The 26,596-nt window shown below is 43.7% G+C and overlaps 2 protein-coding genes across 4 annotated transcripts; both read left to right on the forward strand.

Annotated features, from left to right (window-relative positions):
• Positions 1-8,981: 8,981 nt before the first annotated feature.
• LOC148639863 (protein rapunzel-like) lies at positions 8,982-13,176 on the forward strand. 2 transcript variants are annotated; one of them, XM_088620965.1, is made up of 3 exons: positions 8,982-9,083; positions 9,997-10,079; positions 11,131-13,176. In XM_088620965.1, exon 3 carries the CDS (start codon positions 11,195-11,197, stop codon positions 12,344-12,346), a length of 1,152 nt encoding a protein of 383 aa, XP_088477091.1. In that variant the 5' UTR covers positions 8,982-9,083; positions 9,997-10,079; positions 11,131-11,194; the 3' UTR covers positions 12,347-13,176. The 2 variants fall into 2 exon arrangements, with proteins under 2 accessions (XP_088477091.1, XP_088477092.1); XM_088620966.1 differs by lacking the exon at positions 9,997-10,079 and having other exon boundaries at positions 9,019-9,083.
• A 5,989-nt stretch (positions 13,177-19,165) lies between these two features.
• On the forward strand, positions 19,166-24,520 carry rpz3 (rapunzel 3). Of its 2 annotated transcripts, none has more exons than XM_088620957.1 (2): positions 19,166-19,299; positions 20,505-24,520. In XM_088620957.1, exons 1-2 carry the CDS (start codon positions 19,170-19,172, stop codon positions 21,701-21,703), a joined length of 1,329 nt encoding a protein of 442 aa, XP_088477083.1. In that variant the 5' UTR covers positions 19,166-19,169; the 3' UTR covers positions 21,704-24,520. The 2 variants fall into 2 exon arrangements, with proteins under 2 accessions (XP_088477083.1, XP_088477084.1); XM_088620958.1 differs by having other exon boundaries at positions 19,190-19,299; positions 20,510-24,520.
• The last annotated feature ends 2,076 nt before the right edge of the window (positions 24,521-26,596 follow it).

A 26,596-nucleotide genomic window follows, 5' to 3' on the forward strand; every position in this document is an offset into this window, starting at 1 on the left:
TATATAAAAATATATGCAAAAAGACAGTATCTCATGATAGCTGTGGACTACCCCCAACTACTTTTTTGAACAGTAAATATTTTATGGAAATGCATCTTCTTTAAAATCTTAAATAACCAGAAATATTGACTCAGGGCTATTTTCACCCGAGAGACTCAAGAGGGAAAACCCAAAACTGGTTCTTAAGTAGTCTACAGCTGTGAGGCGTGGCAGCGATTAAGAAGGCTGACTGGATCATCAGGTATGATGTCTATGCCTTCTGTAATTGACAGAGGCTTGTCCTTGATTACGAGAGCCCATGACCGATAGTCTATGGTAATAATTCTCTACGTACTCTAGAAAGGAAAAAGTACAGAGGTGAGTGTGAGTCACATAAAAAATAATGTATGAAATAGTACGAAAGCACACCTACTCCATATACTGTAATGTTATCTCAACTGAAAAACAAAACTGTCTAAAAGTCAGGAACTTTCAGCAGGTAAACAGGAATTAAAGTACTCCTTAGCTGATGAATGTCAAGGAAAATGTGAGTACTGTATCTATGTTACGCATTCCCACGCGCACACCCTGTAGAACAAGCTCACGCCGCAAGTAAACGCCAATCACCTTTCTCTCCCGTCTCTATTTTAGTTCCCCTTTTTCCTCACTTCCCCGCTCACTATTGCGGATTCTCTTCGAGCTCCCTAGTGCGCGGCTATCTCTTGCTTCTCTCCGGTTTTTGATCTCCTTGCCTGCTTCTCGTTTTCGATTTCGCCTTGTGATTTGGATTGCTGCTTCCTCGTTTGTACTTCCGTGTTCTGACCTACTCGCCTGCTTCCTGGATTCGATTTCGCCTTGTGTTTTTGGATTGTTGCTTCCTCCTTGTCTCTCCGTGTTCCGACCTACTCACCTGCCTCCTGGTTTTCGTTTTTGCCTAGCGTATCTGCTTGGTGTCTTTCTCTTAGTCTTGAGTCCTGCATAGGATCCTATTGCCCTAGCAGCCCTAATCTTACAATCTAACCAAGTGAGCTGTCATTCAGCACCACAAACAGCTCCCCTTTCCTTGTAAATGAGAGACTATAAACACCCTCCTGCTCCAACATCAGTGTGGACAGTTCTGTGTCAGTTAGTTTATGCTTTAGCTTCTCATTCTGCTGTGTTTATTGTGGACCACACTTTGCCAATTGACATGGATCTAGAGGGAAAACAAATTCTGATCGTGATTCATTCTCTAACCATTACCATTACAAAAGCTGTTGGGGAAACAGGATCTGAACGCTGTGAGGATCTGGAGTCTATCATGAATCCACTCACGGTGATGAAGACGCAGTAGTAATGTACCAGCACCCTTTCCAGAAGAAAAAAACATTCACACATACAGTAACTGATTGATCTGACTCAAGAGCAGTCCTTCTCCAGAAGGATGTTTCAGAATTGCTGCTTGAACTTGTGAGCGTAATGGGTGACTGGTTCAATGGTTAACTCAGAGATCAGCATGACCAATCTGAGATGAGCTCATTCAGTTCCTTTCTTTGGCTGTTATACACTGTATGTGTAAGGTACTGTAGAGGCAGGCAAACCTGGTCTTTGATTCTTAATGTTTTTGTCCGGTTTATGACTCAATGACTTACATGAACCAAGTAAGTGGATAAGGAGTCCATTGTCTTAATCAGGAGTTAATTAAAAGGTCCCTTAAAGACCTGAAAGAACCCAGCACTCAAGAACTAAGGGAGCTTAACTTACCCTGGTCGACTGCCTGCATTAAAGTACCAGTCTGAATCAGAAGCCAGGAAGAGCCTCTGTCTAATAAAATGATCCACTGGCATGATTGGCCATTTGTAGAGAAATAGGCACCACATTTACATTACACTGGAATTGGTATTAAAGAACATACACAAATATTTTTTCAGACATATAGAGGTCTTTAGCTTGTTTGTAAGGCATCTTAAGTCATTAATTGTAGAAATGGGTGTGTCTATGTTACAATACAATAATAAAGAGTAAATTACAGTAGCTCCAAAAAAGCACTGTAGCATAAAATCCCTTTGAACTAGTCTAATGTTTTATTAAGGGCACACAATCAAAGTTGTATACATGACTGTAAAAAGGGCATTGCTTATTTAATAATGGTTTAAGAATTGTAATTGTAATAAAATGTACAATACAGTACATAGTATGCACATGTCTGTGTGTCTGCCCTGCAATGGTGTCCTGTCCAGGGTGTACCCTGCCTTGTGCCCATTGCTTGCTGGGATAGGTCCCTCTGAATTACACAAAGCAGTTAGAAAATTAATGTACAGTATGTATAACACATATGTACAGGAGCCTTCCAAAGATACATTTCTGAATATTAGAAGTTTTTTCTTTCCAAATTTAGATTCTAAACATAAACTGAAAGCAGAAAGAGATTAAGTTGAACTCCATTAATCAGCAGAATAAGAGTGAATTAACTCTCTAGTTCAATGATCAGATTGGGCTGTGAGTGAGAAAAGAAACCCCAGACACTGGGACAGGATCTCCAGTGTCCCCAAGGCTGTGGCCACTTGGGGAGTCACTGGAGGGGCAGGATCCCACTGTGGAGGAGACCCAGCTGTGCAGGAGCTGCAGCAGGTCTCAGTAAGATGTTCAAATACAGTATAAGCGTCATATGGCAGTATCAGAAAGTATCACGGAGATCTGATGCAGGCACAAATATTTTTTTTTGTAGACGGGTCTTACAGACTCTAAATGAGGCCCCCAGCTGAAAAATAAAAAGGTGGAGAGTCAGCGCTGAAAAAAAAGAATAAAAAGTACAAAAAGGGAAACAAAAAATGCCTAAGAAAAAATAAGACTCATAATACAGAGGGGAATCCGCTGTATTGTTGCATGGTGAAGCAAGGAATTGAACATAGTAGCTTTCACTGGTGAGACGAGTTTACTCTCGCACGTAAATAGAGGCTCAAATGACAGGGCAATGATACAGCAGTTCAAGGTGACTAAATAAGGCGTCTAATTAATGTGTTAATTAACTAAATTAAACTAGATCGGGGGCCTGACTAAAAAAGTGTTTCCTTAATATTGCTCCAGTTAATCAGAAGTCCTTGGGTGGAGCGGTGGCTCTGTGGCTCAGGATCTGTGCCTGTGACTGGAAGGTTGCCAGTTCGTATCCCGCAGACGGCAGAGGAATCCTACTCCATTGGGCCCCTGAGCAAGGCCTTTCACCCCAGCTGCTCCAGGGGTGCTGTATAAATGGCTGACCATGTGCTCTGACCCCAAGTTTCTCTCCCTGTCTGTGTGTCTCATGGAGAGCAAGCTGGGGTATGCGAAAAGACAATTCCTAATGCAATATAGGGCTAATAAAGGTATCTTATTGGTAAAGATTTATGGAAAAGGGCATACAAAACCTCTTAGAGCTTCATTTGTACACCAGCCACTAGGTGTCAGCAGTCTAACACGATGCATCACTAAAGCACAACTGTGCATTTACTAACTTGTTAATCTTAGATTTATAGCTATTGAGTTCAAATATATGTGTGTATATCACATTCAAGCAAATGTAATTTTAAAAGCTAAAATCTTATCAAAATATGCTCTTAAAAGATCTTGAATATGCATGACAGTCACCTGAGCTATAAAAACGGCAATGCAAATGTATTCATTAACCTATGGAAATCTCTTTCTGGATAAGGAGCAAGTGATATAAAAATTTGCCAGGGACTTATTTAAAGCAGTGCCTGAAATATACAGTAGTATGCTGCCACTAACGGGTTAACTCAATATTGAATTATCAAGAGAAAACCCAGCGCTCATACAGTAGTATACAGTACCTGATTATGATCCGACCTCTTGGAATGAATAAGGCATAGCTCTAAACTATGTCACTAAATAAACAAATGAATTAATTGAACTGGTTGATAAATGACTGTTAAAGCCTGATTCAGGAACCTACATCCATCTTTAGTAATACTATTATTATTATTATTATTAATAATAATAATAATAATAATATAGACTCCGGGGAATGTGATTTGTATAGCTTAGAAGATTTTCTAATCAGATTGAGGAGATCATGAGAAGACCTGACAACTATACAAAGTCCTGAAAAATTGACTCACTTGAGTATTTGACAGTCTACTCCATGAGTTACTGTATACTGAGATCTTTAGTACTCGGACAATTCACCCCATCCAGAATCCTTGTATGGTAATATACAGTTTGATTCATTCACAACTTAGCATACAGTTCATAATTATTACCATAAATGCCCTTTGATTACTGTTAAGAATACTTCCACTGTGTTGTGATCAGCTTAGTGTGCAAAATATGCAATTTATTTAGTTCCATTCATATTTATGAGCAAATAATCATAATTCAGAGGTCATATTGACGTTAACAGTAATTGCCAGAATACTATAAGCAACTTTTTTCCTGCACTTTGTAGTGGCAATGCTTGTTAATAAGACAGAATTAAGTGTTGCTGTGCTTTCCCAAATGAGGCCCCATCTCTCTCTTCATCTCTGTGATGCAGCCACAGAGAAACTATTCATGCAGCTCCCAAATGGGGATGCACTTAGCTAAGCCTGGCTATCATGATCAATGGTCATCCATTGGCACCTATCTGTCTAGGGAGTGCCAGATGGACATCTGGACTGCATTCCTAGGTGTCAGGAGTAAGTGACTCATATCTCACCTTGATCAACCAATCTGGGACTGGTAGGGCCGAGTAACCCACGTGGGACTCTGATGCCCATGAAACTTTCAGCCAATGAACGAGCTGAAGTTCCTCCAGGTAAAAACAGGCAACACAGAAGAACTATTCGGTGGACTTTTCTAAGGAAAATTCTAAGGAGGATTCCAGGGGTGCGAGACAATTCCAGGGCAGGACGGCCCAGGAGCAGAAAGGCTTCCAAGGGCAGGACATTCTCGCAGCGCGCCTCCTGACCATCCTGAAACTCCGCCCGGAAAACCACGGAATGGCCAGTGTGTCCGAGTGCCAGAACTTTCCTTTGTTCTAAGAGTCTAGAGCGGAGGTTGCCAGAGAGTAACCAGAGGATCCACCCGAGGTTAGCACCAGCAGCAAGCCTCGTGAACAGGTCGGAACTGTGGACAGCTGAATCACTATTCTGAACTAGCACTTCATCAGGAACGAACTGGTCCTCTTCCTGACCTGCTGGGACCCACAGTCATCTTTTCTCCTGTGCACAAACTCTTGCTAGTTTCAGCCAAAACTAACTAGCCGGTCTTCAGAGAGCATCAGCAGCGCACCGTCACAAGCCGCAACAGCACAGCTTGGCACCTAGCCAGAGAGCGCGGATTGGACAGCAACAAGCCTGCAACTGTTTCTTTGTGCCCGCAGGAGATCTGAATCCCCAGAGATTGGATGAGTATTCAACTTCACTGCATTGCTGCTCGAGAATTCAACTGTTAACCCAACCAGTTGATATCAATTTAATTCCTAAGAGTTATGTACTTGTTTTGAGTATCTAATGTAGAAGTTATAACCAAGTTCATTTACGAAACGGTCTAAATGAATGATATACCGAACGTATGTCCTCTTGATATATGTAACACTTTGTAACTGACTGAATATATACCTTTTGTATTCTGATAACCCTCTCGATAAGATCTGTTAGGTTTATATGCATATTTTATGTATTAATAAATGTATTCTTGTGTATTAGTACCTGTGTGTGTGCGTTGTTTGAGTTATATCGCATGGTTGGATTCTAAAGCCATCAAAATAATCAATTTAGTGATTTACTGCTACAATTAATAATTGTTCCAGTAAATGCCCAAACCGTGCAGAACTGGTGCCTCGTGAGAGCACACTACAACTCTAATATAATAACTGCTTGTAGACAGAGATGAAAGCTTTAAGCTTTTTTGCAAGTTTATTTTCATTAATTAACTTGTACTTCCATGCATCCGTTGTCTAATCAGCTTATCTACTACAGGGGCACAGTGGAGCCAGAGCCTATCCCAGGGTACACCCTGGACAGGCCGTCAGTCCATCAGAGGGCAACACAACATAGTTGCACCAGATTCTCTGAAACAACCCCAAAAAACTGATATGGTCCAAAACGAAACCAGTGTTGAAAATGGGTGTCACCTGGGGGGAACCATGCAGACTCCACACAGACAGAGCCCACGGTTCCAGAACCCCTGACCTGTGAGGAGGCGGAGCCTCTGCACACTGTTGTCCTTCTATAGAGCAGAGGAGTTGGGGCAGCAGCCATCTCACCCTGCAGCTCCCAGCTGGCAGCCCACTGGAGCTCAGCAGGTGTGAGCCTGGCCAGTACCTGGAGGGGAGACTCCTGGGAAAGCTGAGGCTGCTGCTTGAAGTGGAGTTAGTGGGCCAGTGGGGGGCGCCCACCCTGCAGTCTGTGTGGGTGCTAATAGCCCCGGTATAGTGGCAGGGCGGAACATGCCCTTTATCTTACTGACCAAGGACAGGCAGCATCTTTATATACATTTGAGCGCAAAGCTTTAAGACACTGGACTGCATAGTTTACAAAAATGATATTATTAAATCACTTCCCAGGTGTCTCCCTTATCTCTTCAGGTTTTACCATTGTTTACATCAATCATTTCTTTCAAAAAGCAGTTTTCCATTTGTCACATCATCCTTTTTAACCTATTCTGAACTCTGAGGGGATGTATCCTCAGCCATTTCCTTCTTGATTTTCTCATTAAACTCAGCTGCTTGCTTATTACATGCATCCTGTATGGCCTCCCAACTCTTCTTACTGAAGATTCTTTGATACACTAGGTCAATTATCATTAAATTATAGAACATGCATATCAAGCGGAGGCACCCCTGCTTCTTTTCTTCAGGATTGCAATGTGTTTTGTACACCTTTAGCACAGAATTGCCAAAGATGTTATTACCTTTCATTATCTGTTGCAGTGCAAACAGGTTTCTTTCACCATCATATTGCATAAATGTAGTCTTAAATTTCTGCACGGCTTCCTCATCCTTTGGATCAGCCTTAATCAGGGTTTCCAAGGCATTTAGCTGATATTGTAGTTTCTTCTGTAAATCGCTTAACTTAATGTTGACTTCACCCATTTCAAGCTGTTGTCTGCAGCTCCGAATGGCTTTTGAAACCTCTTCCAGTCTTCTCATTGTGCCTTGGACTTCTTTCTCCACAGCTTCCCTATCTTTGACATTTTGGATAGCTTCGAACAGGGGAATGGCTTGCTGGAGACCAGGGATGGCGGATGCTGCAGCTTCCAAAATCACACCTGCGTATTTCAGAGCTGTCAGAATCTTTTTTTCTATCACCTGTTCAAGCGCTGCCTTATCCATGATATCAATATCTTCTCAAATAAGGAAGAAGTCAGTCCTGAAAGGAAATCAACAACACAACTTTCTCGCCCTGTTAGAATATTCAATCATTAGAACATTCCGGAATGTAGTGGAAATAATATCATCACTACGAAATGAATTTAAGCATCTGACACTTGAAAATTATTGTAATATCTATTTTTGACCACATTTATTATGCGATTATTATAATGAAATATATTAATACATATGTTAATTAATAGAAGTATAATCTATTAATAATGAAGTTTAACTTTATTAGTAGCTGTATCTGCACCTTTAATACGACAGTGAATGTTTAGTGAAATTAAGGGAGTGTTTATAGTATAGTATTTAAATGAAGTGTACGTCTCATATGTGTCCAGTTACTGTACATCTGGGTGTCGATTGAGTGGATATGTTGTTTTTTATTGTGATGGGACTGTACACTTGTGGTTCTCAGGTAGATTGGCTGTGGTCCAATATCAACAGTGTTGAAACAGGAGGAGTGTGCCAAATGTTTTGGAGACGGAACAGCAGGCTCACCCAGTCGATAAGGTTGTGTAGGACTGCATGTGGCACTGTGACAGTACTGGCTCTTATGCACACCAAGTGAGAGGCAAGCAAAATGCTTTAAGAAAGGCTCACACAGTCAGGCGCAGTGATAAACTGAAATCTCCAATGATCTGTTACAGAAGTCTGCTAAGCTTACTTTTTTTTTCTTGCAGATGAAATCCACTCCCATATGCCAGCACCTTGTATTAATGCTATTTCTGTATAAAAACAAAATTGCTATGCTATTTAACCGGTGCTTTCTGTAACAATTTACTAACGCTGCTTTAATATGCAATACTTGCCTTCATCAGTCATTGTTCAACAAACCTGTAAACTTAACTTATCTAACATACTACCTCAAATGGAAAAGATCCACAAACTCTTAGATGAAGCACAACAAATGTAGCCCCAGAAAATGCACAAGACATACATTTATAGTACTGCAGACACAAATATAGCCTATACAAACTTTAAGAGCAAAAGAGCAATAGGTTTGCTTAGTCATCTGAAGGATCTCCATACGAATCTATATCATTTATCAGTGGAAATAAAAGGCGCCATAAACCTAAACTGCAGCTGGTGTACTCATGTGTTCCATAACTAACTACAGTTGAGTATTGCATTAGTGGTTACACGTCGCACATCCAATATCTGGAATATTTTAGCATAAATACAGATCTTAAATTTAACTGTCATAGACGTTCATTTATATATACTGTAAATATGAAACAGACAAAGTATGAATTCAACACAAAACATTTAGAATTGTTTTCTATATTGTCTAATTACAGTATCAGATGAGGTTGTGTTGGTTTGGTGTGAGGGTTGCATTAATTTCTTCTGTTCCTTGAATGAAATTTTTTTTCACTTGTCACTTACAAAGCATTTGCCATGTTCTAATGTAATAGTTCAAGTTAGTTCCATAACTTACCGTACAATAATAATAATAATAATAATAATAATAATAATAATAATTGCTTACACTTATATAGCGCTTTTCTGGACACTCCACTCAAAGCGCTTTACAGGTAATGGGGACTCCCCTGCACCACCACAATGTACCTAGCAATTTCTATTGTCAGAATATGCTTGTCAGAACAGTTATTGGATGTTACTTTGGAATTCGGAAAAATTGATATAAAGCCAAGAAGCCTGCCCTTTCAGAAACCTCTGTGTATATATAAGGGTGGTCATCAGCTCCAGAGACACAGATGATCTCTGCTACAAACCAAAGAACACTTCAGCACATATCTTAGGAATATAGGTAAGACTTGTGTCATTTCACTTTAACTCATTGCAATGCAGATCAATATTGCTTTCAAATGCTGATCTTTATGGTTCTGTTCTATGCTACATTGATTTAAATAGTGGGAAATTGTTTAATAAACTGCAAAGAAATGGTTATGGCATTAACCATTGTAAGTGTCTCATATTAAACAAATTAATGTGAAAGAAATATTCACTTAAGACTGCTTTAGCAGGCAGGTCTAGGGAGAACTAGAAGTATTGAAATGCTTCATTATCATAGGAATTTGTGACTTGAATACAAATTTACAAAGTGCTAATGTTAGCACACAAACCAAAAATATGTCTTATACTAATATGCCTATAGTATGTTCACGACATTCAGTATTATCGTGTGTTCATATGCAGTTGCATTTTTTTTCTGTATTGTTGGTAAGCAAGGAATTATTCAGAAATTATTTAACATGACAGCAGTTTTTAATAACGTAGATTTACTATATATCTGGTGCACATCATTTAATACATGTTCATCTTTAACATTCCTACTATTAGTTTTAATTTATGGAGTAAATCTAAAACAATCATTTCAGTGCTTTTACTGGTCTGTAATTACTGGTTCAGATAAAAAACTGTTTTTTTTATTTTAAGCTTTTTCACTCTTGTTTTTCATTACAATCAACTTTCCAGTCTCATTCTGGATTTGTAAACCTGTCTTTTTTTTATCATATTCACAATATTCCCGATACAGTTTGCTGTCACTTTCAACTCAAGTTTCAGGATCTTGCAACGCCTCCAGTTTTGATTATTTTTGTGGCTGTTTTTTGTGTTCAAGAACTTAGATACTGAAGATTCCCCATGAACTGAAATTCTGTGTAGGTGCTTATGCAGACTATTTTATCCATTTCTCTTTTGTTTTGTGTTTCCATTTAAAGAACAGGCAGCCGTAGCTGAAGAGAGGAGTTACTGTAAATGAGTTTGCAATAACAGGAGCACTGCTGTCACATCAGATAAAAAGGTATGGAGGGAAGTATTATTTTCTGATTGCCTTAAAACCTGGAGTACATCCGATACCCCTGAATCGCAGGCAGGAACTTCACACAGCAGATATGCAGCAAAAGAGACAAGTAGTTCCACACACAGCCAGGAGATGGCGTTCAAAACTCAAGTTTATATACTTTCCAGGAATCAAAAGTGAGAATTTAAAAAAAGGCTACACCTCATTAGGGAATCCCAATTGTACACGGGTGACTCTCACTGAGATCTGAGAAGAGAGAGAAGTAGTTCTCTCTCTAGGAAAGATTTGAAAAACTGCAGTCGCTGCTCAATCCCTAAGTACACTGCGAGAGTCTGACTGAAGAAGAATGAACCACATCCATGTGCAACAGCAGCACTAACTGACCCTCTTAAATCCTGCAGCTGTCAATCTGCCAACTCTTGGGTTCATGGGTCTGAATTCTTATTCATTCAACACATTTCAGTTTTTTTCCCCTCTAGTCGCTGCTGGTGTTTTCTAAAACCTAATAAACTCCTAATCTGGGAAATGCCTCTATTTGCCCCGATATGACCTCTGCGATCTTTGGTGATGTTTGTCTTGAGAACTGTCTTTTTGTTGTATTGTTGGGTTGGACATTATCATATAACAAATATCCCCCAGGGGATGATTATGATAATAATAATAATAATAATAATAACTTTTATTATTGTTTTTATTTAACCTAAATTGTGCCACATAACTTAAGACCATGTTAGCCTCTTCATTTGATTCTAGCATTACCAACTTTTCAATGCTACACCATTACATCTCCTATAATTTTCACTTCTTTATTCCTGCTCAGATTTCCTGGATAATATTAGAAATACAAAAACAAATATTAAAAAGTATAGCGGACTGAGCAAAAAAAAAAATAGAAGTCTGTCGAAGCTCTGGTTTGACATTAGAAATCCACGATACTTGTAAAAAGCAAGCATCCTTCTGCTGACACTGTGTCTGAAAGGGTACTGTATGTCACAAGACACTAGATGAGTCCAGTTATCAAGCTGCGGGTCTCTTGTTTGCTTTTTTTTAGGACCTAAAAAACCAACCTGCTCTGCAAAACACAAGAAAATATCACTTCTTTCAGTCTAATAAAGATGGAATTTCTCCTACAAAACAGGAAATATGTTGATGTTGGAACAGATGTGCTTGATTTTCTGGCTAGTAAAGCTGCTGAGCTGCATCCTGCACTGAAGCTTTTAACATTCATTTCAAGACAAATCCTTGACTGCCCGGAAAGCACCGAAGCCCAGAACTTCATAGGGCAGCTGAGCAAGCTGAATGAAAAAATAGGAAGCATTCAAACTGATTTCAAAGACCTTCAGAGTGAAATAGAAAAAAGTTTTATGAATCGGCAATATTACAACGACGAAATTACAATTTTACACCACTACGATCTATTTTTGAAATTAATGAAGACCTACACCGCTGATAAAAAAGACGAATCTGACAAGATCCGCTTCTTCGACCACGTGGATGGCACGGATGTGACGATCATGGAGCTGTACGAAGGCGTGATGGGCAGCAACAACCAGAGGCCTATTCTGGACATAATTAGAGATAACAGGAAGAGAAGCCTCCAGAGTGTGGAGCAGTTCTGCATTAATCTGAAGAAACTGTTTGTCATGGAGCTGGTCGTCTTGTGCACCCATACCAAGCTGAAGGGGAACGGGAAAGAGGAGAAGCTGATGGAAGAGTGGGGAGAGAAGCTCAAGGACGTGGACAGAAAGATAAAGGAAGTCATAAACGACTGCACTGACAACTTCGCCATGCAGGCCAGGAGTGACATGGAGGGGCTGCTGCACGGGGGGGAGGCCGACAAGGACGATGAGGAGCTTCCCAAGCAGCTCCTGTCCTTCCTGGAGACGAAGTATAACTGGGTCTCGTGGTCAGTGCGAATGTTTAACCCTTCAGAAAGTAGGATCTGGAAGCTGCTGGCAGGCAACAGGTACACCGGCATCAGCGGCTGCAACCATTTTTCTGTGGAGCTTCAAAACATACAACTGGTCGTGTCCTACTGCCAGCACCCCAAGCCCATCCCGAAGGATGACATTGAAAAACTAGTTGAGACAATGGGATGGAGACGGAACATGGCTGGCGTGGTCAAGACCCTCCACTGCCGTTTCCCACGGTACCTTGCTCATGTGGTCAGCACCGTAAAGAATGTTAAGGAAGCAAACAACTTTAAGGATGACCATTACTATTTCAAAAAGCACAACGTGGCTTATATCTGCATTCATTCAGAATAGTCACTGTCCACATCGCGTATCTTCAGACTAGATCTTCCATGACATTTAAGCCAGTAAGTATTTGAAGCAAGGCTTACCTTTCAACAAATAAATCAAATATTTTATGTTGCATGTATTAGCACATCTAGCATTAGATAAGTATCAGAAATTTAGCTAATTTTAGAATGCCTTGATATAAGCTTTTTTGTCTAGCTTTGGAGGGGTCTTTACTGAGAACTACTTAGAAACATTTCCCAAAATGGTTGAGAATCTGTACATGATCTGATTATTGTACATCTGAGTTTTTGTATTTCTGCCGTTCACAGTAAATATCAAGCTTCCTTTAGATTCTCTTTATAATGTGTTGCCAGTAGAAACAGAATAAAAAAAGTTGAAAAATGTATTTTGATTTTTTTTATGTGGAAAGTTATTGCCCTTTCTGAACGATGTCTTAAACGTTAGCTTTCTTCAAAATGCAGCAACATAATTAAAGTAACTTATTTATTTATAAAGTGCCTTTCCAAACCCAAGGATGCTGTACATAACGCTAGAGAAAAATAACAAAAATGTTCAATAAAAAGTTCACAAAAAAATCCAACAAGAACATACGAGATCGAATGTAGGGCAACCAGACATACAGCAGACGCTAGTAAAAGGGTGAGTTTTGAGTTTAGATTTGAAGAGTCAAAAAATCTCTCTCTAAGAGTCAGAGGAAGGGCATTCCATAACACTGGAGCAGCAACAAAAAAGTCAAGTCACCAAAAATCCACAATTTAGTCCTGGGTATAGTGAGCAAATGACCAGCCCCAGCTGAACAGAGCACCTTTCCAAACATGAGGATGCTGTACTGCACATAGTGATAAGACAAATGGAACAAGAATACAATAAAAAGTAAATAAAGTGAGGGGGTGGGGAGAACATACAGGATAAACTGTAAGGAAATCAGACATGAGCCCCAGTAAAAATGGGAGTTTTAAGTTTCGATTTCAAAAACCGTCAAAGAATTTGCTTTCAAAGAGTTGGAGGAAGGGCATTCCATAACACTGGAGCAGCAACAGAAGAAGTACGACCGGCAAACGTCTGAGGTATAGTCCTGATTAAAGTGAGCAAACAAGTTCGGAGATACAAGATGGAAAGTTGGTTCATTTTGTGCATATTATTTGGTAACCAGAGTTAAATGAATAATTAAACGTGTATTTTCAACAGAGATTTTCTGTTATAAATCGTGGAGTCCACTTCACCCCTGAAGAAAACTCCACGGCCATAATGTTGTCTCTTTTCTCTTCCTTTCAGCAGAGAATAAACCTTTACTTGTTCCTTTGCAGCCTACGCATGCTGACGCAGCCCCCTACTTGAACATCTGTAGTTATATGTTGTGTCAGTCATTTTTGTAATTACAGTCCTGATAATAGAGCCCTGGACTTCATTAGCCACCACATGTGTTACAGGCTGAAGGCAGCTTAGCAGGCGCCTAGCTGGAGTAAAGTCTGCCTCTGTTTCAATCAATATCCCATTGAGGCAATAACTGCAGTCTGTGGTCCAATGAAGTCACCAAACACCAAACCCCCTTCTTGCCTCAAAGGGCTCTGATATGAAACAGTACATTTTACACTCTAAAACTGACTTTGTATGAGTATGGTCACTTGGAATGACTGGGTTGAATCCTACCTGCTCATGCTTTCCAGCCTGACCAGTGTGTCACAGTCGGTCAGTGATGTAGCTGGATTCAAACTGGCAAATTTCAGGCGATGAGTCTCACCCTGACCTCCGCAGGAACACAACATGCAAACTCCACACAGACAGCACCCCAAGTCTGGAATTAAACCCAGGGTTCCAGCACTGTGAGGCTGCAATGCTGACCAGTGTGGCACCAGAATCCATTCTACTTTCAGGGATATGTGCTAGGTCAAATTATCCAAAAAATAAATTTTACAGAATTAACACCAGACATAGAGCTTAGTTCTCAGAGAGTAGGTAACATACTGTACACGTACGTTTGTTAATACGCGATGTGATATGATAGCATAAACAAAATATGAAATAAAACGCGACAATAAAGGTGCTCTTCCTCTTCTCACCTGCAGGCGGCGCTACAGTACAGTAGATCACTGTGGTCTGCTATGAAGTATTTTGAGGAATGAAAACGTGAGATCAAAGGGATCGGCAAACACTACAGCCAGCTGATTAACTGATCCTGCTCCAGGACAGCTCGATTTCTAGACAAATCGATGAAACGCTAGAAATTCAACACCATTCCAGATTTCAGCGGACCCAAACTAAAAGCCATTAGCGCTGCATTTTCATAGTTCATTGATCTGAGCTTGGCGTCCTTAACGGATCAACCCTGTCAGCACCATTAATGTCTGATCTCTTTGCAGCCCCTGGGGTGCGGTGTTAAAGAGCGAGGACCGCTTTCCGTGTTCGACTGCAAATCCTCACAGGAAGCAGTTCAATGGGTCAACCCGCCGCTGTGTCAAAACAGCGGAATATCCATCTGCTGTACTTTTTTTTTAGGACAAAAGTAGGCAGAAATCAATTCAATTCAATCATAGTAAAACACCATCAAAACTGAAAAAATAAAAATGACAAATGTCTATAGTTCACACATCACACAGCGCTAAATCTATATCGATGTAACCTGAAATTTCCACTCAATGTATTGATAAATCTCGGTGCTTTTCTGGGTACTCGGAAGTTCTCCCAGTTTCAAAAGACACAGTGACTAGGTTGACTAGTACCTTTAAACTGCCCCTCTGTCTGTGAACCCCATGACGGACTGGGGTTCAGACCAGGATATAGTGTGACCTTGCTCTCCAGGCTTAACGGAGCTTGTGATGTGTAACGCTGACGTACGCGGTAGTCTCCGCTAGAGGGCAGCATGTGACTGCACTCCACTAAAGACCGGGCGCGCCGGCTCGTCTAAAACAAACTTGCAAAACATACTATGGCTCAAGCGAAACCAGCAGGCTGCAGGTTAATGAGCACACACGAGAAGTGTTCATGTAAAGAAAAATGAATTGTTCTACTTGGGAAATAAACGCATACTGCAAAAACAGACCTCGTGCAAAGGAAAACTGTGTCGTGCTTCACAATGCCGATCTCAGTTATGGACTGTCTCGCTATTCTGTACAGCATGGCCCTGGCCACAATTTTAGGCTACCCCAGTAAATGGTTTTGAGGAGCATGTGACACTCCCTGCTCGGCTTCTCTGACCAGAGCAATTCCCAGATCGCAATCCGAATCAAAACCAATAGAACAGGAACATGCAGCGCAATCCCACACACCAGTATGCTGATCATAGCTTTAAAACAGCTAAAAGCTATGGGGTGTAGTGGTGGCTCTGTGGCTCAGAATCTGCACCTGTGGCTGGAAGGTTACCAGTTCAAATCCTGTGGCCGGCAGAGGAATCCTACTCTATTGGGCCCCTGAGCAAGGCCCTGAACCCCAACTGCTCCAGGGGTTCTGTACAATGGCAGACCCTGCGCTCTGACCCCAGGCTCTCTCCCTGTCTGTGTGTCTCATGGAGAGCAAGCTGGGGTATGTGAAAAGACAACTTCCTAATGCAAGAAATTGTATAGGGCTAATAAAGTGATGTTAAAACATAAGCATGTTGCAGGGCTTGGTGCCGCCGAGCTGTAAATATTTCAAACAGGCCATAGAAAGTGTGCCAGATGCAAGTTCAGTGGTCTCTGTCACTCACAGAGCCCTGAACACCAATATTTTGGTCAGCAAATGTAACTGGAACAGTGATCAATTGGACCAAACTTTCCTATTAAATGTAATGTAGTGAAAGATTGTCTCTGATCTGATTTTTCAGGCAAACGGCAGAGAAAGCCAACTTTCACAGCTGGCAAGAATAAAGAATGTGAGAAAACGATAAGATGTCATATCTATGTGTATGAAAAAAACGAATGTTTTGATAAATATTTTGTGGGAAAAAAGGAAGTGGACATTCAGTATGCGTCTTACTGCTTTCACTGTTTTTTACTGGACAGCACCTTGATCATTTGGGGGGTGTTTTTGTCTTTTTAAAAAAGATAAAGAGCGTGCCTTGAGAAACGTTAACCCAGGTCACACAGTTCCACGATGGTGTTCCCAGAATCAGAGACGGAGCACGTACTCAACCTTACAAAGAGTTACACACCAGCAAGACCCAGACCTCCCACAGCAGGTGTGACAAGGGTGACAAATCTCAAGCCAACACCCACAGATATGACAGAATAGAGTACAGCACTAGCCCACAACCACAAGTTCATCAGAAACGATATCTGCATCAGCCTAGTGGTCTCCTCAGGAAAATACTCAGAATTAATAGAGTTTAGCATTTCAAAACGCACATCAACGAGCCTGGTAAGTTCTCTGACAACATCCAATGGGTTGAAAGCAGGGACAATACATAGGCTGTACTGTAAAAAATGTGTGACTGAAAAAAAAATTGCATTTAGCAAAGAACTGCTCTGGACTCATATCTCACCTGGCAGCTGTAGGCTCTAGCCTCCCATTTCAGCATGACAACAAACCTTAGCACAAGGGCAAATAACTCCATCTCCAAAGAGGGTAAGATTGATACAGCATCCCCAGCCCAATCAGACGATCTGTATGTACACATCCACTCATTTTAATAATAATTAATAACTCCTCACACTTATATAGCACTTTTCTGGACACTCCACTCAAAGCTCTTTACAGGTAATGGGGATCCCCTCCACCACCACCAGTGGGCAGCCCCACCTGGATGATGCGACTGCAGCCAAAGTGAGCCTGTCCGCTCCCCACACACCAGCTCTCAGTGGGCAGGAGACCAGAGTGATGAAGCCAGTTCAGAGATGGGGGTTATAAGGAGGCCATGACTAGTAAAGGCCAATGGGAAATTTGGCCAGGACACCAGGGTTACACCCCTACTCTTTTTGAGAAACGCCCTGGGATTTTTAATGACCACAGAGAGTCAGGACCTCGGTTTTATGTCTCATCCGAAGGACAGTGCCTTTTTGCAGTATAGTGTCCCCGTCACTATACTGGGGCATTAGGACCCACACAGACTAGAGGGTTAGCACCCCCTGCTGGTCCCACTAACACCTCTTCCAGCAGCAGCCTCAGCTTTCCCAGGAGTCTCCCATCCAGGTGCTGACCAGGCTCACACCTGCAGAGCTTCAGCAGGTTGTCAGTTGCAGGGTGATAGAGCTGCCTGATAAACAATTCATCCAGATCATGGTCACAGGGGGCTCAAGTCTATCCCAGCAAGCAATTGACACAAGGGAGGGCACACCCTGGACAGGACTTCAGTCCATCACAGCCTACACACAATCACAACAGAGCCAATATTTTCCAGAAGCCAATTAACCTACTGTACCAGTATGTCCTTGAACTGTGGAAGGAAACCACCTAAAGGAAACACACCAAAAAAAATTTCCCACCAGTGCGTCTTTGGACTGTGGGAAACTGGAGCACCTTCAGGAAACCTACGTGAACACGGGAAGAACATGCAGACTCCACACAGACAGCACTCTGGGAATTGAACCCAGGGCCCCAGCACTGCAAGGCACCACTAACCACTGCGGCAGCATGCCGCCCCATCTGCATCTCACTAAATAATTAAATGCTCAATGCGAAGGTGAGGAAGGACACGTTCGTAACCTCTTCAAGACAACAAAAGCAGCCCGGAATGTGTCAAATCGCGGCCCGCACGGGACACAGACGCTGGAAGGGGAGACACTGGAGGTCTGTCTGCTGGGACACCGGAGGGACACATTCGCGTGGAGTTCACTCCCAGCGATGACTGCTTTTCCTGTTTTTTTTTTAATCCTCTGAACCTGAACATCAATTAAAACGCACACACACCCTCGCGCTGAGTAGCGGTTCCCGATTCACTTATTAAAAAAAAACATCTTCTTTAATATTAACAATTATTTACAAGAGTACAACAACACGACCGTTGCATTTCTAAGCACATTCGTAGCAATTCTAGAGTAGAGTTTATGGGGGCACCGCTCCATTTTGTTTTAACGGATCCCATTTAGCAAAATGTTTTCAAAAAGAAGCAACACAAGACATTCATTATATCTGTAATAGTGGTAACTGACCGACAGATATGAAGACTTTTTAAACAAAAATATGTTATTACCTGCCATTCACACGATATACACGTATAATTAGATATGACGTTCAAAGCCTCGTTCATTTCGAGATGTATACCCTGAAAAGAAAGGGCTAATGGCCACTCCATGTGTCACAGTAAATCATGTATAATTGTAGTATTAGAGCAGATAAAGTTAATTAATAAATAAAGTGAATTTTAAAAATAAAAAACTGAAAATGGAGCGTATTTCATGTCATTCAGGGCTCATTCGACACCATTAACCCTTTCATGATTTAAGGAGAGGCCACGGTGCCCTTAAAAACACGGTTTCCTTTCATTCAACTTCAAAGAACACGTTAAATGAAAAAGTCATGTTTACCTTCTAACACGTATAACCAGGCAAAAGCTCTTACCGGACTGGCTGTGGAGCTAGAGGCTCTTCTGAAGGGTCACCCCTGGTAAGTGCGCAGTTTTCCTCGCTTCTGGCTTCATCTGAGCGCATTTCTCTCACGGTTCCGCGGCACTCTTATCGCAACGTATTTATTTCCTTATTTCCGATCAAACAACAATCCAATCTGACACAACAGCTCTGCGCGGTGTCCAAACCCCTTCCCCGCAGGTGTGAGACCACTTAGTGGAAAGGCTGCGTGGACAGACGTTCCAAATCCACGCGAAACTCAAAGGTCTGGCTGGCCGCTCGGCGTGCAAGACCCCCCTCCTCCTCCCCCCTAATTCGGCTCGCCTGTTAGCCTCCCAGTCTCTGAACAGATGCGCAACATCTCCAGCCCGACAGCCCCGGGAGAAGCAGCATCACTGTCCAGACCCAGAACAAGTCCAACTCGCCGCCGCTGGATACCCGCGCTCGGGCGTGGAGGACGAGACAAGCCGGTGAGCGCAGGTACAGTACGCAGCGCCTCTGTTCTTGTCTTTAAAACCCGTGAAGACCTCCCGAGAGAGGTGAACGTGTTCTCAAGTAGACTAGCTGTTCCAAAGGTGTGTCTGAGCTAGTTTTATAAGAGGGTATTTGCGCATTTGCCATTTAGGTTTTAAACCATTTTATTTATTTTTTTCCTGCAAAGCTGTTGAGAAGCGTTTTTTCCCCCTTCATGAGGATTTTGTTTTTCAAAATATGAACGGCTGTGTTCCCTAGAATCTGCCACTATACTGTAGGTAGAAAAGCTCACCTACGGAGAACCTGCGCCGTTGCAGGCAGGGTTTAGGAGTGGGAGACTGTGGCAGAGGCCAGACAGGAGAGGATAGTTAACACACCGACGCGCCATTTCGCGGCGCAGGAGCCTGAAGAAGCCGCCCGCGTCAGGGAAGAGGTTCGTGACAAAGCATCTTTGGGGAAGTCTCTCGGTGCCCTTGATTTCGGCTAAAACACCCCCTGAGTAACAGTTTCCCCTCTGTTGGCCTGGAACGTTCGCAGAGCCCCCAAACTAACTTCAGCTGGTGCTTTTCGGAGCTTTTAATCAGCCCGATTGCACCGCGCTGTTCTGCATCCCGTTAAGCGCCTGAGCGCCCGAGGCAGGTGTACTGCGCCAAGACAGGTCGGATTCCGCGCACTGCCGGCCGAGCGCCTCTCTCCCAGCCCCGCTGGAGCCGGGAGAGGTGTTTGCACTCTTTGCTGGGGCTGAGAAATGACCCTGAATCAGGCATTTCCAGATTCCAAAGCTTAAACGTTACCTAATTACAGGATTAACCCAGTTTTCTTAAATCTGGTCTACGGGCAACGAACTACCCTCTAAATAAGGAGGTTCCTGCGTTAAATACGGAGCTGTGTTACAGTACGTGCATTTTTCGCATGTTGTAGAACATGAAGTTGATTTTTAACTGACGTTGTGCTGCATCGTTCAGAAAGCGGTCAGAAGACTGTTATTGATTGAAAAGCAAGCCGTCCAGCAGCTCCGGAAACAGGGTGGTGCCCGGTAGTCATCTCTCATGACAGGAGCACTGCGGACATAAAGACCATCAGTCTGGGGGGGGAGAAGGATACAAAATGGCGGCTCTACAAAAACGCACTAACTTGTAGTTCTTTAAATCCTCTTGCTTACCTGATATAGCCCTTAAACACTACTTGTCTTCCACGTCCCTTCTGCGCAGTGCAGCCCCCGATGATGCCCAGCCCTCTGGAAAAAGCAGTGGCCCAGAAGAAGGAGGCCATCGAGGCGGTGATGGAGATGTTCGAGAGGGGGGCCGAAGTCTTGGCCAGCGCCGTGGGGGAGCTCTTCCCCCTGTGCGAGGCGGCCGCCCCCGTCCTCCGGCTGGCCCTGGACAACGTGCAGAGCAAGGAGGTCTTCTACGTGAGGGAGCAGTTCCAGGCGGTGCGCAACAAGCTGGACGTCATCTCGGAGGAGCTGGAGGACATCGACCGGGAGATCAGGAAGAGCCTGGTGGACACCCAGTACTTCTCCGTGGAGGAGAACCTGCGGAACCAGTTCCGCAAGTACATGGACATCCTGAACGCCAAGCCGGAGTTCCAGGAGGTCAAGAAGAAGCTCTTCCTGGAGCACTTCAGCAGGACGGGGGGCGACAAGAACCTCCACGTGCTCTACGACGCCGTGATGGGCTGCAGCACCTTCGGGGAGTCCGTCCTGGAGGTGGTGCTGAGATACGAGGCGAGGAACCGGCGGCTGCTGGAAGACTTCTGCGTCCGCCTGAAGGAGCTCTTCTGCCTGGGGCTGATCGCCCTGCTGGGCCACTCGGCCCTCTCCCTGGGGGAGGACGAGGAAGAGGAGCTGATCCGCGAGTGGGGGGGGAAGACGCTGGAGGTGGAGAGGAGGATGAAGGCGGCCGTCGACGAGTGCGTGGCGGCCTTCCCGGAGCAGGCCCGGCTGGACGCGGAGCGCCTGGTCAAGGAGGACGAGGGGCGGGGCCACGAGGGGGTGGCCAGGGCCCTCCGGGACTTCCTGGCCAGGAAGTACGACTGGGTGAAGTGGTCGGTGAGGGTGTTCAAGCGCTCCGGCGGCGGCTTCCGCGCCTGGCGGGCGGGCGAGAACTTCCACTGCGTGGCGGGCGGCAACTGGTTCGACCTGACGCAGGCGAGCGACACCGACGTGGTGGTGTCCTACAGCGGCCAGCCCCGCGCCGTGCCCACGGAGGGCATCCGGCGGGCGATGGAGGGGCCGTGCCGCAGGGGCGACGCCAGGGCGGTGGCAGAGGCCATCGCTCAGGAGACCCCCGGCTACGTCGTTCACGCGATCAGCCGCCACAAGGAGACCTGGGCCTCCTGGAGCTTCCCGGACGACTGCCACTACTGGGAGAAGCACAGGAACGTCTTCCTGTGCGTCCATTCGGAATAACCGCGGGTTCACAAGCCAGGGCGCCGTGGTGAACGTGATGTTGTCGTTGCCCTGCGTTTTGCTCTCTGCTCGTCTAGATGATCTCTCTTCCAAGATCGAAGACGTTCTGAAAAAAAAAAAAGAGTAGAAGCCAGTGTCACAGATCACCCAGAAGGAGATGGCCGGCTCTGGGCTCTGGTGTTGAACGGGCAGAAACCAGCTGTTGCAGGTTATGAAACATCAACACACGACCGGTGCAGTCCTCACACTTGTATTGCCGTAATACATCGTTGGTCCTGATCGCTATCGATAATGACATGTCTCACTTGTAATGATTCCTTGGTCCATCATTAACGAAGGAGATGCTTGATGATGGACATGTTAAAAATGTCGAGACCTCAGGGATGGAGGAGTTTGACAGAGCCTCTAGTCGAGCAGCCTCTCCTTCAGCCATTCATTTCTCAAGGGTTTGGAAAAAGTAAATCGCTGTACCATTGGTTACGAAAACAATTTTCTCAGTTAATTAATTTAGAGAACACTTGTATTTCACTAATACCCCGTTGCACTCCCAATAACCCAGCAGCTCTAAAGGAGTTTTAGATGTGCTTCATATTATTACAACGTGATCATACAGGCAGCCTATAAACCTGCAGGATTGTGGACCACAGCTGGCCACCTGTAATTCATACTAGTCAGGAAGTTGGAGAACTTGCATGCATAGAACACAGGACAGGCAGAAGACAGCAAACGGGCTTATGTCTATCTTTCTTGTCATTAGTACGATACTGAAATCTCATTTATCTGCTCCTTAATGGATAATGATTATTGCTGCCCATTACGATCCAGAAGGACCCTATGCAGAATCCTTAGAACTCGAAAGTACAAGTAGAAGTTTATCCAGAAACGTGGGTCAGTGTCACACCCTCTGCAGCCAGAGGGCGCTCCTTCTTCTGTCCTGTCCCTAGTTTCCTGTTCTTTGCTCTTCTTCCGGTGTCTCTCTCTGTGGGGCTATATATTTCTGAGTCACTTATTCTGCTTCGCTCAGCATTGATGTTCGGATGTCCTGAGCCCCCCCCTTCCCTGGCACCAGGCCGCTGCTCCGTCCATGGCCTGAGGGCGTAGGTTTCTATACGGCACTCCAGAACTCCTGCACTGCTGAGCTCGGGCTAACTCCCTGTTCTGCCACTTCACATAGGGTCTTTTTCCGATCTCCTGCCATTCCACGGTTCATCCCTTCTAAGATCCGTGACAGTGAGGAGCTGAGGCCAGGGTCAAAAACCAGTATATCCACGGAGACAGAGACAGAGACAGAGACAGAGACAGAGACAGAGACAGAGACAGAGACAGAGACAGAACTGTATGTTGACAAAGGAAGCAGAGTCCAAACCAGAATCACCAAGTTGAGAGCCAGAAGACAAAGTCAGAAACAAGCCAGGGGTCCAAACCAAAAACCTAGAAATCCTGCAACAAGAGAACAGGAAACAATGCAGCTCTAGCTGGGTAAAAACCCAACACTGAGCAAGGAGCGGCGTGTCAGGCTGGTTTAAGTAGGCAGGTGGAAGAAGGTGTGTCTGATTAGTTAATTGGACTAACTGCACTGGGATGGGAATGAGCTGATTGAGGGCAGTGAGTTCTCCGGGGGCGTGCCTGTCCAGCCTCATTTATTTCTCCTCCTCTCTACTTCTCGTTCTTGTGTACAAAACATTTCAATTACCACAGCGCTGCTGTGAGGTGGACAGAGCTCATGTGACACGACCACTTGTCGGACGCCTGCCTGCATGTCCTGTAAATGTGCACCTTGATCACACTCAGCCAGTCTGAGGTCTCGTGGGCTCCAAACTGGGGGGGCTGTATCTGCATTCATCCTTGTCATTCCGCATGATGTCTTGATATGTACTTCGATGTCTGTCTAATGTCTTGGATTCTTCAGTCCACCTCTGTGGCTCTATCTGGGAGGATGGGAGGTGTGAGGAGTGGGAGATCTGAGCTGCTGTTACTGCTGCTCCAGTCCCTTTGAAAGTAACTAGTTGCTCAGTAATGTTCGCAGCCAGTGGGGCTCCCTAGTAAAGACTCTCGCCCCTAGCGACAGTTTCACTCTATATCCCAAATGTCATGGGTTCGAACCAGAGTCGTGTCACTAGTAGAATACCCCGTGCTGTGCAACATACTGTAACTGGCAGCGCAGCTCTGGCCCGGGCTTGGGATGAGTTGCCCAGGGGCCTCTGGGTGATTCCGGCCAATCCCTGAGCACTGTTCCATATTTGCACTGACGTCAGCGGGGGAGCCTGCACACAGACGAGTGACTCCATCTCCGTCTGTGCTTCCTCCTCCTCCTCCTCCCCAAGCCTGTTCACGAGTCCCGATCTGAACAGACGCCTGGCGATTCTGAGATGCACATTTGCACAGTTAAAAAGGGAAACTGGGTGAGTTCTTCTGCTGTAACTCTTAGTGCATTTGTGAACATTACGCTCAGTGTTTTTTCTTTCTCTATTTGTACATACATTTGTTGGGTTGAGCACATTTAGACAACAGAAGAAAGTAGGTGACGCGAGAAATCTTCAAAACTGAAGTTGAATTAAGGCTTTATCGGTGTAGCCCAGTGGAAACTGTTAGAAAAGTTGGCTTCACCCGTTCGGAGACTCAACGGCTTTGAATTCTCCTACAGCCCTGTGACTTTGTATCACAATTGAACCCTGGCATTCGAAAGTGGACCACAGCCGTAAACTACAGTATACTTAAGCAAGCCCAACAGCTGTATAAATGTGGGTATAGACTGTGGGTTTATGTTTAAAGGACTGACACAGTCCTTCAGTGTAATAAAGTTGATGAAAACACACATTCTGACTTCTGATCTCTTGCTGTCACAAGGAGTCTTGATATCTATCCACTTTTCCTAATGAGGGCCATGGAAATGAGTTTTATTACACTACAGGTTCGAAATTACAATATATAAGTAATTATTGATATTATGAGTGGATAACATTAAAGTATCCAAAGGGGCTCTGTGATAAAAAGACCATGATGTTTTCCACATGAAAAATACCCAAGTTGTAACCCATAGTACAAAGGAAATAAACTGTCCCATTTCAGTTATTACTGATTTCTACAAGTGATTTTAAAACCATATTTTTTGTTTTTTCTTCAACGTTTTAAATGTGTTGCTGGGAGAATCTTCGGTTTCAAAGCCCAGTAATGGCAACAGAGCACACGCACTGCTCTCCTGCATTAGCAATCCTTTTAGCTCCAAGTTTTAATATTTTAAAAAGGAAGTGACAGATCCACTCCTAATCGCTGTGTAATCAGCACATTGCATTTGACATCAATCCACCAGCTCCTGTGCATGAGGCCATAAGTTATATCTCAATGTGTTTTTAAAATATAGCTGGATCTTGGTCCCCGGTTTATAACTGTCATAAGCACAAGTGTCAGTGCTTTCGAATTCAGGACATTTCATTTAATTGCCTGTGAATAACCTCTGTGAGCTTGTAGCTCCATTAATACAGTGGGAATGAGCTGGAAAGTGCTTCTCTCAGCAGTCTGAAATCAATCACTGCAGGGTGTCATGGTGGAGTGGAGCTGAAATTACTGCATATTTTATTGGTAACAGAACAGCTGTGTCAGGACTCTGCCCACTCAGCTCAAACGTACTTCAAAGCCATTTCTTACTGCAAGCATTTTCTGCGGGAGGATCATTTAATCTCTTGACTTGTTTCTGCATCCTTTTTGTATTAAAGTTTTAAGTTTAGTTGTTTCCTGAACATTATTGAAGATGCTGGAGACACATGGGGAGTATAGGTTGAAGTCTGAAACCCGATCCAATTCAACAAAAATACATTTGAGAAAAACAGGAAGTAACAGCATGACTTTTCTGCTACTGTACTTTATCATGTGCATCAGAAATAGAAAACATTAAAACATATAGGAAGGAGTTGTTTGTCCACATTGCTGCCTCACAGCGCTGGGGACCTTGGTTCAATTTCTGGGCTGCTGTCTGTGTGGAGTCTGCATGTTCTCCCCGTGTTCACATGGGTTTCCTGAAGGTGCTCCAGTTTCCCACAGTCCAAAGACACACTGGTGGGTTAGTTGGCCTCTGGGAAAATTGGTCTTGGTGTGACTGTGTGTGCGTGTGTTTGTGTCTGCGTGTCCCCTGCAATGGATAGGCGTCCCGTCCAGAGTGTGTCCTGCCCTGTGCCTGTTGCTCGCTAGTGCCCCCCACATTCCTGTCCTGGATCAAGCCATTAGAAAATGGATGGATGGAATTGTTGGGATTTTCCAAATGGGTATCAATGTTAAATATCAATCACTTCTTCCTGCTTTTTAAATTGAACTAGTGTGAATTGCATGAAGGTGAAGATGCAACTTGTGTGGTCTTCTATCATTTTTAAAATGGGAACATTAAAAGTGCTTTTTGACAAATTCAGCTCTGTACAATAGCTTGGATGCAATACACAATGAAAAGAAAAGGAAGGGAAAAAAAGAATCAATTAAAAGCACAGGAAATAAGCATAGTGAAGCCAGGAACAAAAATAAATTATACATTATAAGTTTGAATGAAATATACTGTAGGTCTTTAAAGGACATTTGAAAGAATTGATAGTCTCTTTTTTGGAGCCTGGTCTGATGTAGTAAAAAGACCCGAATCAGCAGATAGCAAATTAAGAACTAGACTAGAATCCTGCAGAGTAGAGCTAGACTATTCATTGCCTTACATTTATGCAGGAAACCCTACATTTCCCTCTGAATTTCACTGGTAGCCAGTGCAGTTACTGTGGACAGGGGGTTATGGACTGATGCAGAGTATTTTCAGCACTTGAACCACAGACTTCTGGACATAATGTAACTTACTTAGTATCGATACCCCGATAAGTAAGGCAATACTGCAGTCCAATCAGGATGAAATAATTGCATTTATCA

The sequence above is a fragment of the Lepisosteus platostomus genome, chromosome 26, assembly GCF_059453375.1.
Source record: "Lepisosteus platostomus isolate fLepPlt1 chromosome 26, fLepPlt1.hap1, whole genome shotgun sequence".
NCBI classification, from domain to species: domain Eukaryota; kingdom Metazoa; phylum Chordata; class Actinopteri; order Semionotiformes; family Lepisosteidae; genus Lepisosteus; species Lepisosteus platostomus.

Excerpts from the sequence above, each read along its gene's own strand:
- LOC148639863 (XM_088620965.1), top strand. The coding sequence starts at position 11,195 with ATGGAATTTCTCCTACAAAACAGGAAATATGTTGATGTTGGAACAGAT.
- rpz3 (XM_088620957.1), top strand. The coding sequence starts at position 19,170 with ATGCGCAACATCTCCAGCCCGACAGCCCCGGGAGAAGCAGCATCACTG. Across the intron at positions 19,300-20,504 it reads AGACAAGCCGGTGAGCGCAG|TGCAGCCCCCGATGATGCCC; the intron begins GTACAGTACGCA and ends CCTTCTGCGCAG.